The sequence below is a fragment of the Drosophila serrata genome, unplaced genomic scaffold (genome assembly GCF_035046125.1).
Source record: "Drosophila serrata isolate PLE 108 unplaced genomic scaffold, ASM3504612v1 contig_184, whole genome shotgun sequence".
NCBI lineage: Eukaryota > Metazoa > Arthropoda > Insecta > Diptera > Drosophilidae > Drosophila > Drosophila serrata.
Genome location: NW_028257082.1, coordinates 541,840 through 565,570, shown reverse-complemented (window position 1 = coordinate 565,570; position 23,731 = coordinate 541,840). Strand labels below are relative to the sequence as shown.

The window sequence follows — 23,731 nt, the reverse complement described above, 5'->3', positions numbered from 1 at the left end:
GTGAAAGTCACTTGGGTTTCTCAACAACAACAACAACAACAACAACAACAACAACAACAACAGCAGAAGACAGCAACCAAAATTATTTAAGGGAAATCCATGAAATTCGTAAATGAAGAAAGACGCCATAACAACAACCAGCGACCAAGCTGAATATTACGAAACACACTCGGTTTGCATTTGTGTGTGTGTGTTAGCAGTGTGTATGGCTCTTTTTTTCTCTTTTTCACTTTTTTGCATTGACAATTCAACTAATTTTTAATTCGAAAAGGCAATCAGAGAACAGGAAAGAGATGGCTAACGAACCTTTCTTTCTTTCGAGATACAATTCGTATATGTAACACAGCCATCATAAAAAAAGTACACTAAAAAGATCACAATAAAAATAAAGTAAATAAATAAAATGAAAAAAGAAACTTGCGAATAAAAGTTCGCGCGCCAGTCGTAAAAATAAATATATGCGAAATATTGTAATGCCAACAAAGTTTCAACAAGCTATATAAATAAATATATGTTCATGAGATGTATGAATTACACTTTTTGCAGGTATTAGTTAATGGGCTTCCTTCATTGTATTTTACAGTTATTGGGTAGATTTTCATTTCACGTTATACACAATTGATTCGATTGTATTTTTTGGCATTTTTTATTGCTGCGAAAGAAACTTTCATAGAAAATATTGTTATTAAAAGTAATTAAACGATACCTATATCTTTGTAATGATTAATTTGTATCAGTGATTTATGCAATATAATGATTTAGTTTTCCTTAAAAGGATTTAAGATTCTTCAAAGAGACAGGAATTATTAAATTTAAAGAAAAAAAAAAGCATATAAATGTAAAAAAAAACTTTTAGTAAAACAGAATTTAAAACATTGATGTTTTTATCTATTATACATAGCTTTCCAGAAGCTTGTATAATGTGATGGAGTCATTTCCGACCCTATAAGCAATATATATTCCTGATCAGCATCAAAAGCTGAATCGATCTAGCTATATCTGGAAAAAATTAATTTTTTTAGAAAATTTTCGAAATTTCAAAATTTTATAAGGGGGTACATCGTTAAAATTTACAAAAATATGTATAATTTTAAAAATTATTTTGAGTATGCAGATTTATTAACCTAATAAAAACTAACATAGGACAGCTTTCCAAATTAAAATTAAGGCTTTTTTTTTGCTTAGTAATGAGTATATTAAACTTTTATTTGGTGAAAAAATTTACCTAAAATATTTCCATAAATATCTATTCAAAGAATACAAATTTTAGGCTTAGTTGTGAAGGATTTTAGATGCGATTCTATAATTCAATTGCAGGGATATATAAAAATTTAGTACTTAATGAATCAAAATAGAGTCAACATTGTAGTCAAGAGCCTTTAATTTGTTTTCCCCTCCTTTAATTAACTTAAAACCTTAGTGGAAGGCATAACTAAATTAATACATATTTAATGGGAGTTCCTTGAACCCTCCCGAAGCGTATGCAATTAGGCTTTGCCGCTGGCTTACGAAGGATGTATTATTTCTAACATAAATCTTAATCGCTTGCAAGGATCTAACCCCCTTTTTGTGGTGTGCGTGTGGGAGCAATTAAGGGAGCTGCTGTTAGCCAGGAGCGTGGCAAAGGGGGGTCACTGGTGTTGCTTTTGGCATGCAATTTGCGTTTATGACTTCCGCAAAATCAACTTTTATTTTATTATTGAAATTTTCACTTTTTCGCTACTGCCTTTTGCCATTTTGCAAGTTGCTGTTTGTTTGCCTTTCTTTCTTTGCGTTTTCTTTTCTGCTTCATGTTTTTTTGGTTGTATTTTATATTTCTTTTTCTTTTTTAACAGATAGAAACGTACGCAAAGTGAAAGAAATTTTGCGGCGTAAACAGAAAGCGGCCAAAACCGAAATTTTAAAAGCGAAAGAGTTGACAAAAGAGAGAGAGATGGAGAGGCAAACAGAAAGAAAGAGAGGACAATCAAAAATATATTCATAAAAGTCAGACAGAAAAGTTTTGTACACACACACACACACAAACGCACTGAAAAAAGGCATAGAAACAAATGAGTAGAAAATATAAAGCCCCCATGCAGGTCCCCCTCTTCTATGCCCCTCTCCTCACACAACGACTCTGCCAGATAGTGCGAACGCCCGTTTAACACTCGAAAAAAAATCAACAAAAATAAAGAAAAAAAGCAAAAGAAATAAAAACAAAAAACTATGAAGCTACACAAAAATTTCGGACTATTTGGGAGAGTGCGAGTAGAGGGGGTATTAGTGTGTGCGTTTGAGAAGCGCCAAAGCACACACACACACACACACACACACACAGAGGCACGCACAATCAACATAGTAAAAGTCTAAAACCTAGCGAGGAAAAACAATTTATTTTCGGCGGTCATTCAACTCGCACGCACACACACACACGCACTGCGATAGAGCAGCGAGTGAGAGAGTGTGGGTGAATAGGAGAGAGCAAGAGTGCAGAGTGCGTGAGAGCGACGCGCGTCCGTTGACTATTATGCGGGAGCGGCAGCGACGCCGGCAGCTCTGCCCACGCCACGCACATTACAATTACAACATCCAACAATACTTTCTATGGCTTTTTTTTCCTATTTGTCCACTTCTCCCCCATTTCTATTTTTCCTTTCTTTGCCCAAATTATTATTTATGCAGTCAAAGTTTTTGGAGCCATAAAAATGAGCAAGAGTGGAGGGAAGAGAGAGCGCTAGAGAGAGCTAGAGAGCTAGGAACTAGGAGCTAGAGCTAGAAAAAGAGAGAAGGGGAGAAATTGTGTTCTTCTTTGTTTGACAATTATTGCGTGAATTTCCATGATTACGGCTTCTATCGCCGTTACTGTTACTCGAGTTGTTGTTGTTGTTGTTGTTGTTCTTGCCCATGTAAATGCGGTATTAATTGCCGGATTAGAAAAGTCGCCGAACTTTTGACTTCCTTTTTGAGCACGAGAACTGCCGTTAAGTTTTTCGATTTAGCACACACGATATGAAAGCCATATAAATTGGATCCTAACTTCCTTACGATCTGTAAATTAAGATATATTACCATGGTTATTACTTCTTCAAAAACAAGGCAGGAAACATTATTATTTACTTAATTTCTATATGGTATACGTGACAAAAAAGGTTATAAATAGTTTATTTACCTAGAAATTATCACCTACATGAAAAATATTACCTCAAAAACTATATAAACTTGGAAAGAAACCAGTATAACTAGTTAAATTTATTCTAAAACAAGAAAGGAAGCTAACTTCGGCACGCCGAAGTTTATATACCCTTGCAGATAGAACTTCTATGAATAGGAATCCATACAATATAAATTATATATATTTGTGTTAAAAAACAATGAAGTAATACCTGCTTTCATTTCATTCACCTATACATATTATATTTGCAGTTTTACATTCACTGATTTGCATTTTTCCTCCACATCAAACGATCGTTTGTATGGCACCTATATGATATAGCCGTCCGATTTTCATGAAATTTGCCACAAAATTTAAGACTTATATAAAATGGCTATACCTCAAATTTGATGAAAATCAGCTGAAAACTAAAAAAGTTATAAATTTAATTGTATTAATTTCTCGATCGTTCCTATGGGAGCTATATGATATAGTAGTCCGATTTTTATAAAATTTCGTACAACATTGAAGAGTATAGTAAAATGGCTATATCTCAAATTTGATTCAATTCTATTGAAAACTGAAAAAGTTAAAATTTTTTTTGTAAAAATTTTCCGGTCATTCCTATGGCAGCTATATGATATAGTCGTCCGATCCGGCCCGTTCCGACATATATACGAGTGAGAGTATATAGAAGACTAACTGCAAAGTTTCATTCAGATAGCTTCAAAACTGAGAGACTAGTTTGCGTAGAAACGGACAGACGGACAGACGGACAGACGGACAGACGGACAGACGGACAGACGGACAGACGGACATGGCTAGATCGACTCGGCTGTTGATCCTGATCAAGAATATATATACTTTATATAGTCGGAGGTGCCTCCTTCACTGCGTTGCAAACTTCTGACTGAAATTATAATACCCTGCAAGGGTATAAATATGTAATTAAATACCAAAATAATTTAAATTGTAAGTAACGTTCCTACGTTAGTATTTAATAATAATTCTGTGTACTCAATTTAAAATTTAACAAAATTACCTTTGACCATTTTAACGATTTAGCTCCTTCTAAAATTAAAAAAAAAAACACATATAACTAAATAAAATCTTTAAATTATATCACAAAACATTATGTGAACATAACAATACTATAAAGAATTAAGGATTGAAGGCTAAAATTAAAGGTGTATAATAGCTTAGATACTTAAGAATACAAAAATGCAATTTTTAATATACAAAAGATTCAAAATAAAAACTTGCAGAATTTTAAATTATTTTTTAACTGTTATTAAATCGAGTACCATTACAATTTTATTTATAATTTAAATTTAGTTGGTAGAAGATTCACGAACAATTAATTTAAAAAGTTTTTAATGGGAACTTTAAATAAATGGTCTTGAATGGCAATTCTTAAGAAGTATTATTATACTTTATAAAGCAATAAATAAGACAATGAATAGTTCTTAAGGTGAAAAATCAAACTCATTTTGAAATTTATATGACATCATACTGGAACTTAACAAAAATACGACATACAATATATGCAATTAGATCCTTTTGATGTATTTTAAGGAAGTATTTGATAAGCAACCAATGCTTTAACTTGATTAGAGATATATTCTTTAAGCACTTATTCCATATTGATATTTTCCGCAAAGGATCCCCATCCCACTCCTTAGGATGCCCATTTTGTGAAACATTTTGTCCTTTTGGATAGTTGACAGATGTTTGTAATGAATACGGTAGCACTTAAGCACACAATTTGTTGGAGCTTGTTCAGTCATCTCTCCATTCCGAAAAGAAAAAACCTCAATTTGGCATGGAATTTCCCATCAGTTCCCACCCCCATATATATCTATATAGATTCCGTATGTGGAGCATGCAAATATTTTGAAATATTCTGGCCTGCTGTCTGCTGGAAGCAAATAGAGTAATGTGTTCTGTTCTGAATGGTGTTGTTATTGTTCCCGAAAAGTTCATTCGCATGTGTCCTAGAAAACTATGAAATGCAGAAACCACATACACCAGGCTCTACACACATTTATTTATTCTAATAATTTATGGCAGCTTACAACCCAAAAAAAAAAATGAACACCAAAAATGTGAGCAAATACATGAGTAAGCTAGTTCAATGACCCCTGGAGTAACCTAATCGCTGAGATAATGACAAAAGAAATTCTAACAGATATTCATCGGACTACGTAGCCCAACCCTAGACATTGTCTAGGAATTATCAGTCCACAGAGAGCTATAAAATGGCCTCTCTACATGATATATTTATTTTAAGCTATGCTCTGATTGATATTATCTAAAGCGATTGATTGTTAAATGTTCCCACTTGGACTCTGATCGATGAGCGAGATGGAACAAGCTCTATCACTTTGTCTTTCATTTCACAAAACTATGGCAAAAATAAACTTATTTCTTTTAACATATACATATAAACGAGATAAGCCTAACCACAGAATGTGTGTCATAAGGCCACCGCAACTTCAATGCTATATATGAGAGCTATAGACAAGAAATCCAAATAGAACACTTAGACACTGGGATGGTAAATGAAAACTAGAAAGTTCTATTGTTTATGATAATGCAATTTACGCAATAGACTAGAAAACTAGGGGGTAATACTATATTTAAGAACGGAACTTAAACAACAAACTAAGTTATTACTACGGGGATTATATGAAGGAAATTGTTTTAGCAAAGTAAATACAAGTTGAAAGCCTTTATGATTTCAAGGAAGCTTAATTAAAGAGTCTCTAAAATTGCTTTTTAAACAAGATTTAAGTTAGGTTTAAAAATCTCTTCTGGTAGATTAATATATTGTTGATATAAATATAAAATAGGTGATCTGACAGTTTAATTTTTCCTTCAAATCAAACAAATAAATTTCAATTTATAAATATTCTATGCCTTTAAACATAATTCTTCTCTATGTTTACTTATTTATTATAAATATTACGTATTTTAAAATAATATTTTCGTTAAAATCAAGCAAATACACTTCAATTTATAAATATTCTATATCTTTAAACATAATTGATCTCCGAATTTTATGTATTTATTTATACACTCTAACAAACTGTAACTTGTTGGTCTTTTAGGTTAATTGCACTTTCTGAATTGTGAAAAATTTAAACAGTCCATGAGTGCATATAACGACATCCGTTCAATAAGTATGGTTTCAAAAAAAAATAAAAAAATACTAATAGCCAAAATGACAAACGTTTTCATTATGTGTGTGGTTAGGCAACAACGACGAAAAACGAAAAAAAAATATATTAAATAATATTATTCTAGTAATTATAAAGCAGACATCAAATGCGATGCATGAGTGGGCCCCCCCTCTCGCCACTGCTTCCCCTCCCCCCCATCCATCGATGCATCAACCCCCAGAAAAGCCCCCCCTCAAGCCCCCAGCAACCCCCCTTGTGATCGCAGCTGCGTATCTTATCTATGCAACTCTTCGCATAGTTTAACGTTTTGTGCGTGAGTTTGTCGCACACAAATATATATATACATATACTTGCGACGATTAATGTTTATAGTGGTGTGTGTTTAGGCACAGTTGGGCTCAAAATAATAGGGGGTTTCCTTGATTTTTTTATATATAAATATAATATTTAAAAACTCTTGGTCACAAACAAAAAAAATAAGACACACAAAAATAAATACTATAAATATAAATACTATAAATAAATATAAATATAATAAATTATTATATATTTAAAATTTCTTTATTTAGATACACAAAAATAAATACTATAAATAAATATAAATATAATAAATTCTTTTATATATTTAAAATCTCCTAATCACCATAAAACATTTCCCATTTATAGGGTCATTTTAGCTTATCTTGGTTCGTTTTTAATCAATAATAAAGTTCGGGTTCAAATAATAATGAAATCTTCGAAACTTAAGATTTGGGTTCAAACAGCTTCTCAGTTTCAAAATTCTCAACTAGTTCTAGCGTCTAAATATTAAAAATGTTGCTGAGAAAAGTCATTAAAAGATACTGATGAATAAGTATTTCCTATTAAATTTAAGAATTAAAATGATTTCTACAATTCTTTGTTATTATTCTTAATTTGCTATTAATTCCTCTTAATCTAGCCACTATTATTTCCCCCCCGTCTGTGTGTTTGTGTGCGTGATTATGGTGGAGCATGTGTGTATGTATGTATGTGTTTTTATACGTATATGTACATATATATAGGCAGCAAATAAAAGATTGCATGTGCCCCACAATGCAGACACAAACAGATTCACAGACATATAGCATTTGAGTCGCGTCGCCAAATGAATAGACAAATATATACCTACATACATGCACATAGTGCACTCTCACACACACACACACACACTTGCCACCAACACACTCTCTCTCACACACACACACACACACACACTTGGACAGAATGCAACGCCGAACAACGTTAGTTGGAGGCAAAGGCAAAGCGCGCCAACAAAATGCGAGAAACTGGGACAAAGTTGAACAGACGAGCCAAGGACGGATATTAGTGCGACGCGGCGCGAACAGTTGCATGATGAAGCGGCTGCAGCCGGAAGGGGGGGAGGTGGGGAGTGCACCCAAGGGGAGTTTTGGGGGAGGGGACAGGGGCACCCGGTTGAAGTTGGCAGCGAAAAGTGGAAAAACAAAATGAATGTTTTCTGCCTTTGCCGCTATTGTTGTTGCTGTTGTTTTTGGTGTATTTGTTGCTACAGTGAAGGCACCATAAGTAAGACTAAAAAAAAAAAAAAATTAAGAAAAATAAATACTTATACTAGATTTTATATATATTTTATATTAATACATAGTTTATTTTTGAGATTCTTAAATACTAGTTCAAAGAATCAGGTAAATACTTAAGTCTTAAGCTTTAACGAAAACTTGATACATAATTTCTTAAAAAATATCAAAAAATATTTAAATAATTTGTTAAAAGAAACAATTATATTGTATACCAGAAATGAACATAGTTTGGATACTGTAACTGAGTAAATTTTTATATTATTTGTGTAACTTTAGTAACAGTAACTTGTACAACAGTGTTGAAGTTTAATAAATACATTAATAATACATTACCTCAATTTATTTATATTATTAATTAAATTTTAGTATACCCCGATCATAAACGAATATCTCCAGAAGTTATACAACTCCTTAGACATAAACCTCATGTGGAAATGCTTAAATTACCTTTAATTAATTTTTCCAAAACTTATGTACACATGCCAATTTCGGTATTATTTATTGGTACTATTACTATTTACAACTTGCTAGTAAATAACAAGCTTTATGGTCAATCACTAGCATTCACTGACTATTTGGCGGATAGTGATCACTGTGACTGCTGTATAGTTTTTCCAGCTCTAAGGAAAATTTGCCGTTGTTGTTGTTTGTTGATTACAATTTGCATGACGCCAGCGGCAGTACAGCCAACAGGGCGGATAGAAGCACTTTATCTCCCTCGCACCACCGACCCGCCGCCTCCCCATTTGGTTTTTCTTTTAGTATTTTTATATTCCAGTAGCTAACGTTTTTGTTGTTCATTTTGCAGACATTTGCAACCGAAAATAAAATAAAAAAACAAAAACATGCAGAAAAAATAGAAAAACCAATTTTAATTAATGGTGGAAAAACAAGTTTGCCTGGTTTCCATCAACCAACAACCACAATGAATGGATTTTCTTTAAGAACACTGAATGCAGTTTTTGCAGTATTTATTTTTTTGACTCTGTCTTGGTGTCTGGCTCAACTTGAAAATTCTTGTTTTGAGCCAAATTGAAAACAAAAAACAAAAAACAAAAAAGAAAAACTGGCAAATGTTGATGCCGAGTTCTTTTTGGTTGATGCCTTAGTCAAAACACTTAAATACCATAAATAATTGGCTACTTAAGTGCATTTGTTGCGCAAAAAAAAAATGAATTCGAGAACCAAAGGAGTTAGCTTACTGGCTTTGTATTTGTGTGTGGTTTTTGAGGTTTTCAAGGTATTTTTTACATATTTTTTTGCACATACATAGTTTTTCTTTTTTTTCTGTATTTTTACGAGTTAAGTTTTATATATGCTTCGACTTCGTTGCTGATGCATAAATAATGCCACAGGCCTACTTTTTATGCTGCACTCGAGCTTGGGCATTTTCCGGAGGGTATGGAGTACCGAGACGATGTCAAACGCACATAAATATGCATTTATCCATAGAAAATTCTAGCCTGAATGCAGAGCAGTGTTCAATAACAATTTCCAGACGATTTTCATTATTTCAGCTGCATTTATTTGCTTTTCTGTAGCTAGAAATATATGTGTATATTTTTAATTTTGTAAAACTATAACTATTAACTATATTAGAATATTGGTAATAGAACTATAATTATAACGAAAATAATTTATTTCTTATAACTATACGTAACGAATAAGAAATGAAATATGTTTATTGAAACGTTTAATAACATAGTCAAATTATAAAAAACTTAAAATAATAATTTAATATCATGTAACAAGTGCTTATTAATGAAATTGCCAGAATTGTATTTAAACCCTTGAAGGACATTGTAATTTAAGTCAGACACCTGAAATTTAGTAAAAGAGTCATTTCCGATCTTATTAATCATATATATTATTAATCAGCATTAACAGCCGAGTCGATCTAGCCATCTCCGGTCAAAATATAAATTTTCGAAAATTTTTTAAAACTTCAAATTTTTATAAGGGGTTACATCGTTAAAATTTTTAAAAATTGGAAAAAAATTTTGAATATTTAATATTTTAAATGGAGTCTGCAGATTTGTTAACCTAGTAAAAACTAACATAGAACAGTTTTCCGAATTAAAATTAAAGCTTTTTTGGCTGAGTTATGAGTTTCTTTATTCATATATCTATATATATAATATTTGAAGCTTATTTATGATCGATTTCCGATTCGATCTTTTAATTGAATTGCTAAACTAGCTTTTTAATGGGAATTACTAATCTTTATCAATTTTGAAAGCTAATTTCCCCTAAGACACACATGGCGTATACTTAATTTAATGGCTTTCATATTAAGTATACGCCATGTATGCAGAATTTATCCTAAATCTAAATGTTTTTTTTTTTTAATTTAAAACTGGGTATGCAGATTTGTTAACCTAATAAAAACTTACAAAGAACAGCTTTCCGAATTAATCATTTTTTGGCTTAGCTATCAGTTTTCTAAGCTTTAAATTATTAATGAGTAAGAGTTATTTGTTAATTAATAATTATGGTTTTTCTTAACTATATAATTCAAACTCAGTTCTCAATGTACAAATAGAATTGCAACTTGTTTGGTTTTACTAAAAAAAACTTAACTAAAAATGGGCTGTAAATCTTAATCTTAGGTTTACAAAGGAAATTTTCCACAGAACCATGAATCATTTCGAAGAAAACCCGTAAATACACAACGCTCTCTCTCTCTCTCTCTCTCTCTCTACCGTTCTCTCTCTCTTGGTTTATATATTTCCCAATTATTCTCGTCTTTCATCATCACGTGAAGCGTATACGTGATATTTGGGAAACAATATAATAAATTGCGCATACGTCATGTGGCCGCCGGGTCTGACTAATTGCAAGCAAAAAAGCAGCTCAGTTCAGCAGCTCTACAAGTATATATTTATATTCAGCATATCCCCATCAATATTTTGGTATAAAGTCCCGTAGAAACGATCGGATTACGAGGCGGAAAAGAAGAAAAGAATTACATCATTTGGTGAAAATGCTTGGCGTTTCATTTAAATCGACTAAAAATGGCAAAATTCTTCCGCCTCTTTTTTTTTTTCTTCTTTTGCTTTTCGTGGGTCAATAAACTTGGCGGGGCCCAGTCAAAAAAGAAAGAAAGAAAAAAAAAACACAAATTTGTATATGAGAAATTCTTTTGTTGGCAACAAAAGAACGAACGCGTCGCGTCACGTACGGCCGTGCGACAGGGATGGAGCTAGGGAAAAGGGAAAGAGTGCGAGCGAGAAAAAGCGAGTGCGAAATGTAAACATTACAAAAAAATGCCAAGTTTCGGTCATCATCGCGGCCATAAAATACACAATATTCGAGTTGAGATGTCTCCATTTAAGCCGGCGAATGAATGAATTTGTTTTCTTTTTTGTCGAAATCTTACGAAATTCTAACGGCATTCGAAATATATGCAAAGAGAAAATAAAAATAATAAGCTGGCTTAGAAAAGAAAGCGAGAAATTACGTAGCCAGCATGCTAATGTTAATGCTTCTGCTGTCTAACGGCATTTCGCACAGCCGGCTAGAGGTAGTCCCCACCTCCCTCCTCTCCCCACGCCCCCCTTCTTTTGATTCTTCTTTCTCTCTCTCTCTCTGTCCCTCTGTCTCTCTCTGTTTTTGTTGTTTTGTGAAAGCTGGAAACGGGTTTCTATCTTGGCGGCAAAAAGAATGAAGCACGACAGCCAAAGAGCATCGCCTCGCAAAGCGCGCTCTCTTGGCTGCGCTCTCTTTTGGGCCACAAGGCAGTCGGTTTGGTGCATTGACCCCACAGCTCGCTGACCCACTTACGAAGCAGCTTTTTTGCCAATGCGAATGCGAATCCGAGTCGAACGAACTGCCGACGCGACACGAGCTCGTGCCGCTGCCGCTGTCGCTGCCGATTCAACGAACGAAGCAACTTGTGCAATAATGGCAGCAGCAACTGCAGCAGCAACTGCAGCAGCAACAACAGCAACAGCAGCAGCAGCAGCAGCAGAAATCGCAGTCGCAGTCGCAGCTGCGTTGACTGCAAACTGACTTTGCTTCACTCTTTGCCACAGCACAGTGGGATAGAATAGGCCATAAAGTGCAGTAGATGTTAAAAAATAATATAACAATTTAAGCAAATATTAGGGATAGTAAGTTATTAAGGTTTATTCCTATTATTAATAGTGAGTATAATAAATAAATAAATAGTAGAAATAACAGCATCACTACTCACTATTAATAATAGGAATAAACCTTTAAAACCTATACAAAATTAAATCGTAATCAATATCAATCACAAACATTTTTTATTATTAATAATAAATGCACATAACAGCTTTGTTCTGCATACATATATATTCAGCAAAAGCAAAAGAACTTTAGAAAACAGGAAGAAACCAAAGGTGTTTCAGGTATTATTTAGAATCGGAATAAGCCTATGGAACCTATCAAAACCGCAATAATTCCCAAGCTATCGTTTAGCAAGCAGATACCAATTCTTACAAAACATTTTTGATATTTTTGCAATTATACCATTAATTTTTTCTAATAATTTTATTATAATAAATATATATATAAAAATATATATTTTACAAAACATTTTTGATATTTTTCCCAATTTTACTATTAATTTTTTCTAATAATATTATGATATTTATTAAATATTGCTTTATTTTTTTTACAAACTCCGATAATACGATTAACAGTATTTTCTTAACCTTTGTCAGACTGTTCGTGAGGTGTTATGTGTGTGTTTGGTGGGGTTTTTTGTTTTTTCTTCTCTCTTATATTATTGCTATAGTTTCTGGCGTTGTTATTGTTATTTTATTTGACTTTGCCGTTCGCCGCAGTGCCAAAAACTGCAATTCATATGCAGTCCGCCCCTGGCCCCCTCTCCTGCGGCCGCCCAGCTGACAGCTTTACGTCTCGCCCAGTCTCCCGGGTTTTTGATACTTTTTATGTTTTTTTTTATTTGTTTTTTTTTTCGTTAGCACATGTCGTTGCATATTAATTTTTTTTTAAGCGAGTGCACACACATGCATGTACACCGCCGCCGCCGCGCTGCAAACTGCATTTCTTTTTTGTGTTTTTTTCTTTTTTGCGGGCATGCATTCGCCATAAAGAAGAACATATTAATTTTGACTTCTGGTTATTGCTGCACCCAGCAAAAGCAGGAAAGCCAGTGGAAAAAAAAGAAACGAAAGAATGAAAGCCCGTGGGGGGCTTTGCAAATAAATTGCATATGCAAAAATATTTCAGCATTTTCCCTCGGCCATTTTTGGCCATTCAGAATTTATTTTATTAAGCGGTTTCCCGACAGCATTTAATTTGTATTTTTTATTTGTATTACAGATTTTCGTAGTCAATAATAAAATGCAGGTTTTTCCATCACTCTTTTTACATACTTTACTTTAGTTGGTATTTTTTTTCTGTAACATGTTTCTGCCCGGCAACGGTGCGTGTACGTGATACAAGTGCAGCGATGATGTGGAATTACCTAACATAACTCAATGGATGCGTTTTCATTGAGCAAAGGCGTTCCCCGTCTGGCAGAAAATCAATTTGAAAACAGCACTGGTTAATTAAAAATTGATTAAAACGGGAATGATGAATTCATTACTTATTTGTATGTACTCTAAAAAATTCAGCAATGAATTCGTGCCGCCCTTTTTTCTTGCCTCTGATAAGCAAACAATTTCACCCAATATTTGCCTTCATTTCGAGAAAAGTATGTCATAAATTTTGTTTTCTCGCCGTTAAAGTACACAGTGTTAAAAAAAAAATACGCCAAATAAGACAATAAAATGTATTTCATGACACACTTTTCCGCGCCGCGTATTAAGTAAATATTTGAGCCTGCTATTTGTTAACCCAAATGTCGGCGAATATGTGCGTAAGTTAAAAGTTAATTGCCTTAAGGTAAACCTGTTGTCTTGTAATTTTTGTGGGTTCTTAAAATGAGGAAATACAATTCAAGTAAATAGAGCAGAGCGCGGGAAAAGTATGAAAAGCCTGACTGAAATATCTGAAAAATGTGTCGAATAGGAATTAATGCAATGAATGTGTCTTCTATGGATATTTCGAATAATCTTATATTAAACGCATATGTATTTATGAGAATTTTAATTATTCAAAGTTATTTATAGGTTTTAAAGTTGTTTTAATAACTATTTAAATAATTAAGCAAAAGTAAATTTTACTTTGAAAAAATTTTTGTTTTAAATTCTGCTTTGCTAAAAAATTGTCTTAATAATTTGCCTTTATTTGTTTATTTGTATTTCATTATTCCTAACTGTTTGAATAATCTTACACACATTTTTATTAAAAGTAATAGCTAGATCAGTGACACAAATTAATCATTACAATTAATTTGTATCTATATATTTATACCACAATTTGTTCGACCAATCAGAATTTTAAAAACTCAGAACTAAGCCAAAAAAGCATTAATTTCAACTCGGAAAGGTTTCCTATGCTAGTTTTTATCAGGGTAATAAAACTGCATCCTCAACTTAACATTTAAAGAGACTCAATTTTTTTCAATTTTTTACAATTTTAACGATGTAACCCCTTATAAAATTGTGCAAATTTAGAAAATGTTGAAAAAAATAGATTTTGGCAAGATATAGCTAGATCGATTAAGCTGTTGATGCTGATCAAGAATATATATCATTTATAGGGTCGCAAATAACTCCTTCACATATTTATAAGCTTCTGACTAAAATTATAATACCCTGAAATTGTACAAAAAAGTCTTTCATTTAAGATCTAGCATACATGGCGTATACTTAACGTGAAAGCTCTTACATTAAGTATACGCCATGTGTGTATTAAGGAAGAACTGTTTAAAAATGTAAAAAGATAAGTAGTTTCAGTTCAAAAATAAGTTTAGCACTTAAATTATAAGCTCGAATCGGAAATCAATCTTTATAAGCCTCACATATTTGATATTTATAGGTAAAGTTTTAAAAATTCATAACTAAGCCAAAAAAGCATTAATTTCAATTCGGAAAACTGTTCTATGTTAGTTTTTATAAGGTTAACAAATCTGCATACTCCATTTAAAATATTAAATATTCCAAATTTTTAGCAAATTTTGATATTTTAAAAAAAAATTTATTTTTAAAAATTTCAAATTTTGAAAAAGTTTCGAAAATGTATTTTCTGACCAGACATTGCAAGAACGACTCGGCTCTTAATGCTGATCAAGAATATATATATGATATATAGGTTTGGAAATGATTTCTTTACTACGTTTTCAGCATCTTAATGAAATTATGTTACCCTGGAAGGGTTTAAATATATATTATGTATATACTCCGTTTTTTCGGTTATGTACATTGCCTTTAAAGCGACACATGTAAATGTTATCGGTTGACTTATCGATTTCCTGAACTGCATACAAATGAGCTACAAAACTGCCTGTAAACTTTAAGGCTTTGACTTGACATAACGGTATGTTTGTTCGCCCCCTCTCTTACTCTCTGTCTCTCTCTTTAGTGCAGCAGTTGTCTTATCTGCCTTGAAGACTCATAAACACGCACACACGCATTCCCTCCGTACTTCAGATAAAGATTTATGTTAGCTTTTCTTTTGGGGGAAAGAAAGAAAGAGCCGCCGCGCATTTATTGCATTTTGCGTGCCAGTATTTCGAGTATTTCGTAATGCTCGAGAACGATAAAAAGTTTAAAGCGGTTTAAGTAAGGATTGTCCCCAAGACTTCCCCTCCCTTTTTTTTCCCCATTGCATAGCCCAGTGATGACGACACACATTCTGCCATAATTAAATATCTGTCTGCAACGAGAGAGAGAGAGGGAGAGAGAGCTTTGCTCGGCAGCGCTCTTTTGGGGGACTAAGAGTAAACCAGTAAAGAGAGTGGGGCGCGAGAGAACTTTCTTTTCGATTTTGTTTTTGTTTTCTTTTCCTTCGCTCGCCGAGAATGTTTACGGACATGCTGTTGTGTGTGTGTGTGTGTGTAGCGGTATCTGTATCTGTGAGATACTGCCGTGTTGGGAAAGTTCATTGACACTTGAAAAACATTTCATTTCAGTCACTCACTCACACAGAGCGCCGCCTCGCTTACTCACTCACTCACTCACTCACTCGTCATCTGTCACACATTTCTCCAATGCGATCCGAACGAACGGCAGGCAGCGCAGCAGCAGCGGCTCGGCAGCGGCAGCGGCAGCTTGGCACATTTTTCAAGCTGGGTGCTCTGTGTGTTGTGTTGTGTTTTGATTGTGCTCAGCCGGCGTCGCTGCTGACGCCGAGTGCTGGCCACGCTGCCGGCGTCGCTGCTACCGCTGGATGCTGTGGCGTCTGAGTTTGCGTCTGTGTTTGTGTGCGTTCGGTTCAGCGCGCATCTTTCATCCTCGTGGGTAAATACGCAAAGCAACAGCAAAGCGCCTAGATTACACAATACAGCCGCCAGACGAGACCAATAGCGCTCTCCCATCTCTTTCGCTCTCTTCCGCTGACTTTTGAGTCCAACACTCGGCTACAAAAGGTTGAGTGCCTTATATGTTTATTTCTGCACAAAATATGTTTTAAAGTGTTAATTTTAAATATTATTTATCTCTTAGTAAGCCTAATTATTGTTCTTTTTTATTAAAATTATGCATTTATAATTGCCATCTCAAAAGAATATCTCCCCGGTTTTACAGTATAAAAGCTTGCTTCAAAAATAATATTTTTTAATTTTTGGTACATTTTTTATTAAGAGAAAAACAAGCAATTTAAAATATATTTATAATAAGCCCAAAAAAATAAATATAAAATTAAAGAATAAACTCATTTGGGCAAAAATATTTATTTAAATGAAAATATTATTTAAAATAATTGAAGTTAAAACAATTTATTTGAAACTAAACTATAGGGAAAAGTTTTTGTTGTTTTTTAATAAATGTAAAACTAAACTAAATAATTTGATCTAAACCTAAACTAAACTATAACTATAACTATAAAGAATTGATCACAAAATGTATATTATTAATCTTTAGAGAAATTAAAATTTAATAAGTAAAGAAGCATATTTAGAATGCTAAATTTTAAAGCACTTTCATGTTAACAAGTGTAAATTGCAGCACACTGCGATTCTCGGTGTGTGAACCAGTTCTCAGCCACACACTGCTGCCGATCAGGAAATTGCATCATATTTGCCACTGAAAAGGATTGCGATTGCGGCAAGGGATGCCCGAACAGCTGTCGCACTATCTCCCCTCTCCCTTCCTTGCCGCTTGCCACCACCACCGGGCGGGGCATTCTTACATTGTGCGGCAGACAAGTGGCTTAAGGTACTCGCTTGTACCGCGTGGCCGGTGCATTGTGCCGCATGAATATAATGCACTGCAATATTGCGCAATAGTTCTCTGGGGTCGAAGTGGCATTGTCTGCGAGTCGTCGGAAATCCAGACACAAGGGGGAATGGGCAGGGGCAGGGGCAGGGCTCTGTCAGCGGAAAATCCATTGATTGTAATTGTTGGGCGTTTCACGATGGGAAAATTGTATAAAAGAGCCGGGTAAATCTTTGAGTAGAATATGAGAGAATATCTCAAACAAAAGGAGAAGTAATCCTTGTAGTTTATGCTAAAGAAGTTTTGGTATTTTAATATGTGTACAGATAATTAATACCGCATTTATCATAGGTTTCAATATATTTTCTTTAAATTAAAAATACTATTTTAAGTCTCTCTAAATCTGTATTAAGCACCACGTTTTCCCCTCTTCTAATTCTAGCTCAAATCGAGATAATTCCATGCAAAGTCTGCGGCGACAAGTCATCGGGCGTGCACTACGGCGTTATCACCTGCGAGGGCTGTAAAGGATTCTTCCGGCGCTCGCAGAGCTCCGTGGTGAATTACCAGTGTCCTCGGAACAAGCAATGTGTGGTGGATCGCGTTAATCGCAATCGCTGTCAATACTGTAGACTGCAAAAGTGCCTAAAATTGGGAATGAGTCGTGATGGTCTGTAGCAAAGTTTAAAACTGAAATGGATGGAAATTAAATTATTTATATATCCAGTTAAAGATAGTTTTCCCAATTGATTTGTAATATTTTAATAGTTTAAATCATGTCTAATTTAATTTCCCCCTTATTTTCTTTATATACCCCTTATTTAATTTGACCTTGCCTTAATAATACCCACTTTACCCACCCCGCGCAGCTGTAAAATTCGGCAGGATGTCCAAGAAGCAACGCGAGAAGGTCGAGGATGAGGTGCGTTTCCATCGGGCCCAGATGAGGGCCCAAAGTGATGCGGCACCCGATAGCTCCGTATATGATACACAGACGCCCTCGAGCAGCGATCAGCTGCATCACAACAACTACAACAGGTGCAGTATGACCGATATGAGAATGATCCTCCATATTGATGTATCCGTGATCTCAATGCCCCTGATACCATCTCTCCCTCTCTCTCTCTCTCTGCTGATGCCCACCCAACCGGCTGTCCCTTCTGGTGTCCATGTTCTTTATCTCCCCCATCTCTGTCTGCTCTTCTCTTCCCGCCACATCCATGTCCAACCATGAACCGAATCGATCTCCCCGACCCGTAATGCCCTTCTTGTCACTCAGCTACAGCGGCGGCTATTCGAGCAACGAGGTGGGCTACGGCAGTCCCTACGGCTACTCGGCCTCCGTGACGCCCCAGCAGACCATGCAGTACGACATCTCAGCGGACTATGTGGATAGCACCACCTATGAGCCGCGGAGTACAATAATTGATCCCGAATTTATTAGTCACGGTAAGGATATGATCCTTTAAGCACTCAAAGGAATCTATATTCCATAAACTATAACCCCGTAGCGGATGGCGATATCAATGATGTGCTGATCAAAACGCTGGCGGAGGCGCATGCCAACACAAATACCAAACTGGAAGCTGTGCATGACATGTTCCGAAAGCAGCCGGTTAGTACTTATCCGTATTATATAGCCTAAAAGTATATTCTTAAATAACAATTGATGATTTTCTCATCCTTTTAGGATGTGTCACGCATTCTCTACTACAAGAATCTGGGCCAGGAGGAACTCTGGCTGGACTGCGCCGAGAAGCTTACACAAATGATACAGAACATAATTGAATTTGCTAAGCTAATACCGGGATTCATGCGCCTCAGTCAGGACGATCAGGTAGGGATCAAAAATTATATTTGTACTAATTAAGCAGATAATTGAATTAATTCCTTGTTTTAGATATTACTGCTAAAGACGGGCTCGTTTGAGCTGGCGATTGTTCGCATGTCCAGACTGCTAGATCTCTCCCAGAACGCGGTACTCTATGGCGATGTAATGCTGCCCCAGGAAGCGTTCTATACATCCGATTCGGAGGAAATGCGCCTGGTATCGCGCATTTTCCAAACGGCCAAGTCGATAGCCGAACTTAAACTGACTGAAACCGAACTGGCGCTGTATCAGAGCTTAGTGCTGCTCTGGCCAGGTAAAATATATACATTTCTAGTTCTTATATGATGTGATATATGTCCTATCTTTTAGAACGCAATGGAGTGCGTGGAAATACGGAAATACAGAGGCTTTTCAATCTGAGCATGAATGCGATTCGGCAGGAGCTGGAAACGAATCATGCGCCGCTCAAGGGCGATGTCACCGTGCTGGACACACTGCTGAATAATATACCCAATTTCCGGTATGTCTACATAGATAATCCTTTGGAATATATCCACATACTAATAAAAATGTTTCCCCCTTTCATTTTCCAGCGACATTTCCATCTTGCACATGGAGGCGCTGAGCAAGTTTAAGCAACAGCATCCGAATGTCGTCTTTCCGGCGCTGTACAAGGAGCTGTTCTCGATAGATTCGCAGCAGGACCTGACATAACAAGAGCAGCAACAGCAACCGTTCCTGGAGACGACCGCGGATGAGGTTGCCGAGGATGCGGCTGCCACAATATGTGCCCTGCCCCTGGTGGCGTCACCCGCTGCACCCCCGCAGCAGACACAGCAGCAGCAGCAGCAGCAGCAGCAGCAACAACTGCTCGAGGACTGAGGGATTAAGGATGGGAAAAAGGATGGAAAGCGGTGGCAGCAACAATAATTATTTGAGTAACCACTGCGCGGATACAAGAACTTTATCATGATTTAAGCTAGCATACAACCAAGGATGTGATCCTCGCCAAGGACTCACTTAAAACACACACAGAACTCTTATATATACATATATATATATTTGAGATAGCAAAGGGATGGGAAAATATTTCAAAAATATTGTTAACTCAGTTAAGACTTTTTTGCTTCATAGAGAAAAAAATGAAAAACACAGAAACCGTAACCTTAACCGTAACCGAAACCGATTGCATTTCGAGCAAAGGGCATCAAAACTCTGATTTACGAAGTTATACTATGTATATGTACGATACGTAACCTTTGACTTCTCATATCCAGATCCCGAGCAGATGATTAACCATGTATATCCCCAAGGCCCCTGACAAAGTACTTAAAAAGCGAACCCATTGCCCAGATATACACAACAAATGTTATATATCCTAAAATCAGTTGTCCCCCTTTCGGTTAGTTCTCTGTAATTCCCCTTAAACCGATATATATATATCGATATCGATATCCCAATTCCGGTTCCGATTCCGATCCCGCCTAGGTTGTCTTTGCCTTATGTTGTAACTAAAGTATATTGTGTATTTTATATACAGGAGTTGTATGTATAACTATGTCTTATATATATATATATATATGTATATCGGTTTTTTAATGCCTAACAAAAAATCAATTATTTCATTGTAAACAACAACAACTAAATCGAATATCTCGGAAAATGTGTTCTTATAATTATATTGATTAATGCAATTACAATATATATTTACAATTTACGTTACGTTACGTTTTTACATTTAACATAAGATGACGTAAAACAGAATGATTAAGTAAAGCTAAACATAAAACGATAATGATGATGATGATAAGGATGAGGAGAGAAGGAAGGATGAAGGAAGATGAATAGGAGTTAAAAACGTGAGCGAGAAGATGGTAATTTCAAGCAAGCACATAAAAGTATGCAATATTTTTGTTTAAAAACAATTCTTTATTAGTTTCTTATTATATATATATATATATAAAAATATATATAAACAATAATTAATTACGTACATAAACACACACGTATATCTAGGGCTCTATATATTAAAGCATGATAGACAAATCCCAATCCGGTTCCAAGGTTTAGTAAAAAAACATACAAGAAAATAAAGAAATGAAATAAAACGTAAAAAAAAACACACAAAAAACAAAACATTTTTGATATGAAATCCTACGCATAATTACGAGAAAAAACGTTTATTGTTTCTAAGATTACAACTTAAATAAACAACAAATAAATAAAGAAAACCAAAACAGACTGACGGACAGAAACCGACAGCATGCCGCCCTCCCTTAAAGCCCTCTCCAAAATCCCCCTCAAAAACACTCATTTCCCTCATTTTCCAAGCAGAAATCTTGAAAGAAAATATATTAATTGATGAGAAAATTCAAAAATATATAAAACAATTTAAAAAAATCTTCAAAAAAATAAAGACAATGCAAAAGAAAAACGGCAACTTTTTTGGTTGATACATTTAAATATTTACAATTATATAACTGACTGACTATACAAAGACGATACACACACACGCATACACACACACACACACACACACACACACACACACACACACATATACAAGCGCATTCACATACATGCTAACATTACATAAATTAGTTAAAACTTAGAGTAAATGTGAAGAAGAAAAACAACAAACAAAACACATTGGATAGTAGGTGATAATTGGTGTGTCTTAAATAAATCCCTAACCCCAGCCCCTCCTCTTTGCTCCCCCCCCCCCCCACACTCCCCTCAAAAATCCCTCCCCAAGAAACATTTTTTACTAAATTTAATGCTTAATAAATCGAAAATGATTTTTTGGATCGAAAGAAGAAAACTATTCAAGAACCATTTCAGCAGGCAGGCATAATTATTAATTAACCTTAATTATAGCAAGGAAAATTATAAATAAAATGTATACAATAAAAACTAAACAAACAACAAATAAAAATAAAAATCAAATAAATTACATTTTGCAAATTCCAACAAATAAAAACCAACAACAAACATTATTTTGCAAGTTTCCTGACGAACGAAGCAATGAAGAAAATATACCCCCTTTACCTGAATCCGTGCAAGAAATATTTACACTAGCTTACATAGAACTGGGACGAGGACAACAATATCTCAATTGAAAATATATCCTTATTCTTACTGTAATCGATCGATTTGGACACACTTAAGTTCGACATTTTTGGCCTTAAATATATATAAAATAAAAATAAAAATACAAATGACAAAAAACCACAAAGAAAACATAAAAAGGAAAATGAAACCTAAAGTACTTTATATATATACAAACCATATATACAATATAGAGAATACAAAACTAGTTTTAATTTATACAAAGCAAGGGAGCAGCTTTCAAACTCAAAACAAAACAAAACAAAAAAAAAGAATATCCCCAAAAAACGAAACAGAAACTTTGTTAAAAATTATCCATAATAAAGAAATGAATTAAATAAACGGAAGACACAAAGTTAATCTATATAAAAAAAGGAAAAACTAAAAAGTTAAGTTGGTTTGAGCGGACAACAACATGAAGAACAAGAACATAACTGTATCTATAAATGATATATGTATTGTTAAATTTTTATGCTAAGTTTTTAGTAAGAGAAACGGTTACATTTTTAAATAATAACAAAGAAAAAAAGGAAATCGCGAACTCGACAAGGTGTAAAATGGAGTACATTTAAATTTAAATTTAGCATATATAATGGCATAATTATTATGTTACGATATTTACATTTATATATAAAAACAAAAACAAAACAAAAACAGAGATCAGAACATGCCCCGTAAAGAGGGTAAAGGAAGAGAAATCGAAATAAAATGAACAGAAGATATAAACTGAATCTGAATCTGAAGAAAAATTGAAAAACAACAGAAAACCGAAGGTAAAAAATTAATTATACATACAAAAACTTATATATGAAATGAAGGAAAATTATATATATATTATATATATGATTAAGTAGCTTTAGGCCGACTGTTGCACAGACACACACACACACACACACACACACCTCACAACACACACATTTACAGAGACACACACACACTTGCTAATGGCAAAAGTTGCAGCTAAAAAATAAGCTGCCATTGACAGTTACAAATGATCAATTGCAAAAAGGAGCTTTCACACACACACACACACACACATTACACACAGAAAAAATTCTCTCTTTTTTGGGTTCACAGAAAAAATAAGCAATATCTGAATAGTCGAAGGAGGCAGGCCGGGTACAGTGGAGATGGGCTAGAATAGACTGATCCTTAGCTCAGAGAAAAGTACTTACAAATTGGGAGAAAAATTAGCTTTTTTTGATTTATTTTTTATAAACAAATACTTAAGACTCTTCAGACTTCTTATGGTTTATTTTTTATATTTAAAATTATTATTTCAAACAGAATAAATAAGAAGGTATTGCTTTTGTTAAGCCCAATATCTACTGTACTGTACACACACTTTACATCAACATTTGTGACTCTTCCTCTACGTACATCAAGGCGTATGAGTAATATTGCTTTGCTTTGTATTATTTATTACTTTAAATTTGTTTTTTTAAGTTATTTTTAAATTTAAAATTCTTATTACTTTTCCTTTTCTCTTAATCCCAATAACCACTGTACTTTACTGGGCGTACGAGTAACATTTGCTACGTTTTGTATTATTTATATTTTTTGAGCGTGTTTTGAGCATGTTTAATTTCAAACAGTACTATTCAGTTTTTTAATGCCCGTACACGAACATAAATAAAACAGAA

General features: G+C 34.3%; 1 protein-coding gene across 4 annotated transcripts in view; it reads left to right on the top strand.

The window, feature by feature from the left end:
• Hr3 (nuclear hormone receptor 3 ROR-beta) overlaps positions 1 to 22,819 on the top strand; it is a 40,501-nt gene extending 17,682 nt beyond the window's left edge. For 2 of the 4 annotated variants that reach the window (XM_086827710.1, XM_020945343.2), the window contains exons 2-9: positions 17,592 to 17,819; positions 18,019 to 18,187; positions 18,435 to 18,598; positions 18,661 to 18,764; positions 18,840 to 18,986; positions 19,050 to 19,293; positions 19,350 to 19,500; positions 19,574 to 22,819. In XM_086827710.1, coding sequence (XP_086683836.1) covers positions 17,592 to 17,819; positions 18,019 to 18,187; positions 18,435 to 18,598; positions 18,661 to 18,764; positions 18,840 to 18,986; positions 19,050 to 19,293; positions 19,350 to 19,500; positions 19,574 to 19,694 — 1,328 coding nt within the window. In that variant the 3' untranslated portion in view covers positions 19,695 to 22,819. Of the gene's footprint in view, positions 1 to 17,591; positions 17,820 to 18,018; positions 18,188 to 18,428; positions 18,599 to 18,660; positions 18,765 to 18,839; positions 18,987 to 19,049; positions 19,294 to 19,349; positions 19,501 to 19,573 lie in introns of all 4 variants that reach the window. The other 2 variants (XM_086827709.1, XM_020945342.2) reach the window with 1 other exon arrangement.
• The last annotated feature ends 912 nt before the right edge of the window (positions 22,820 to 23,731 follow it).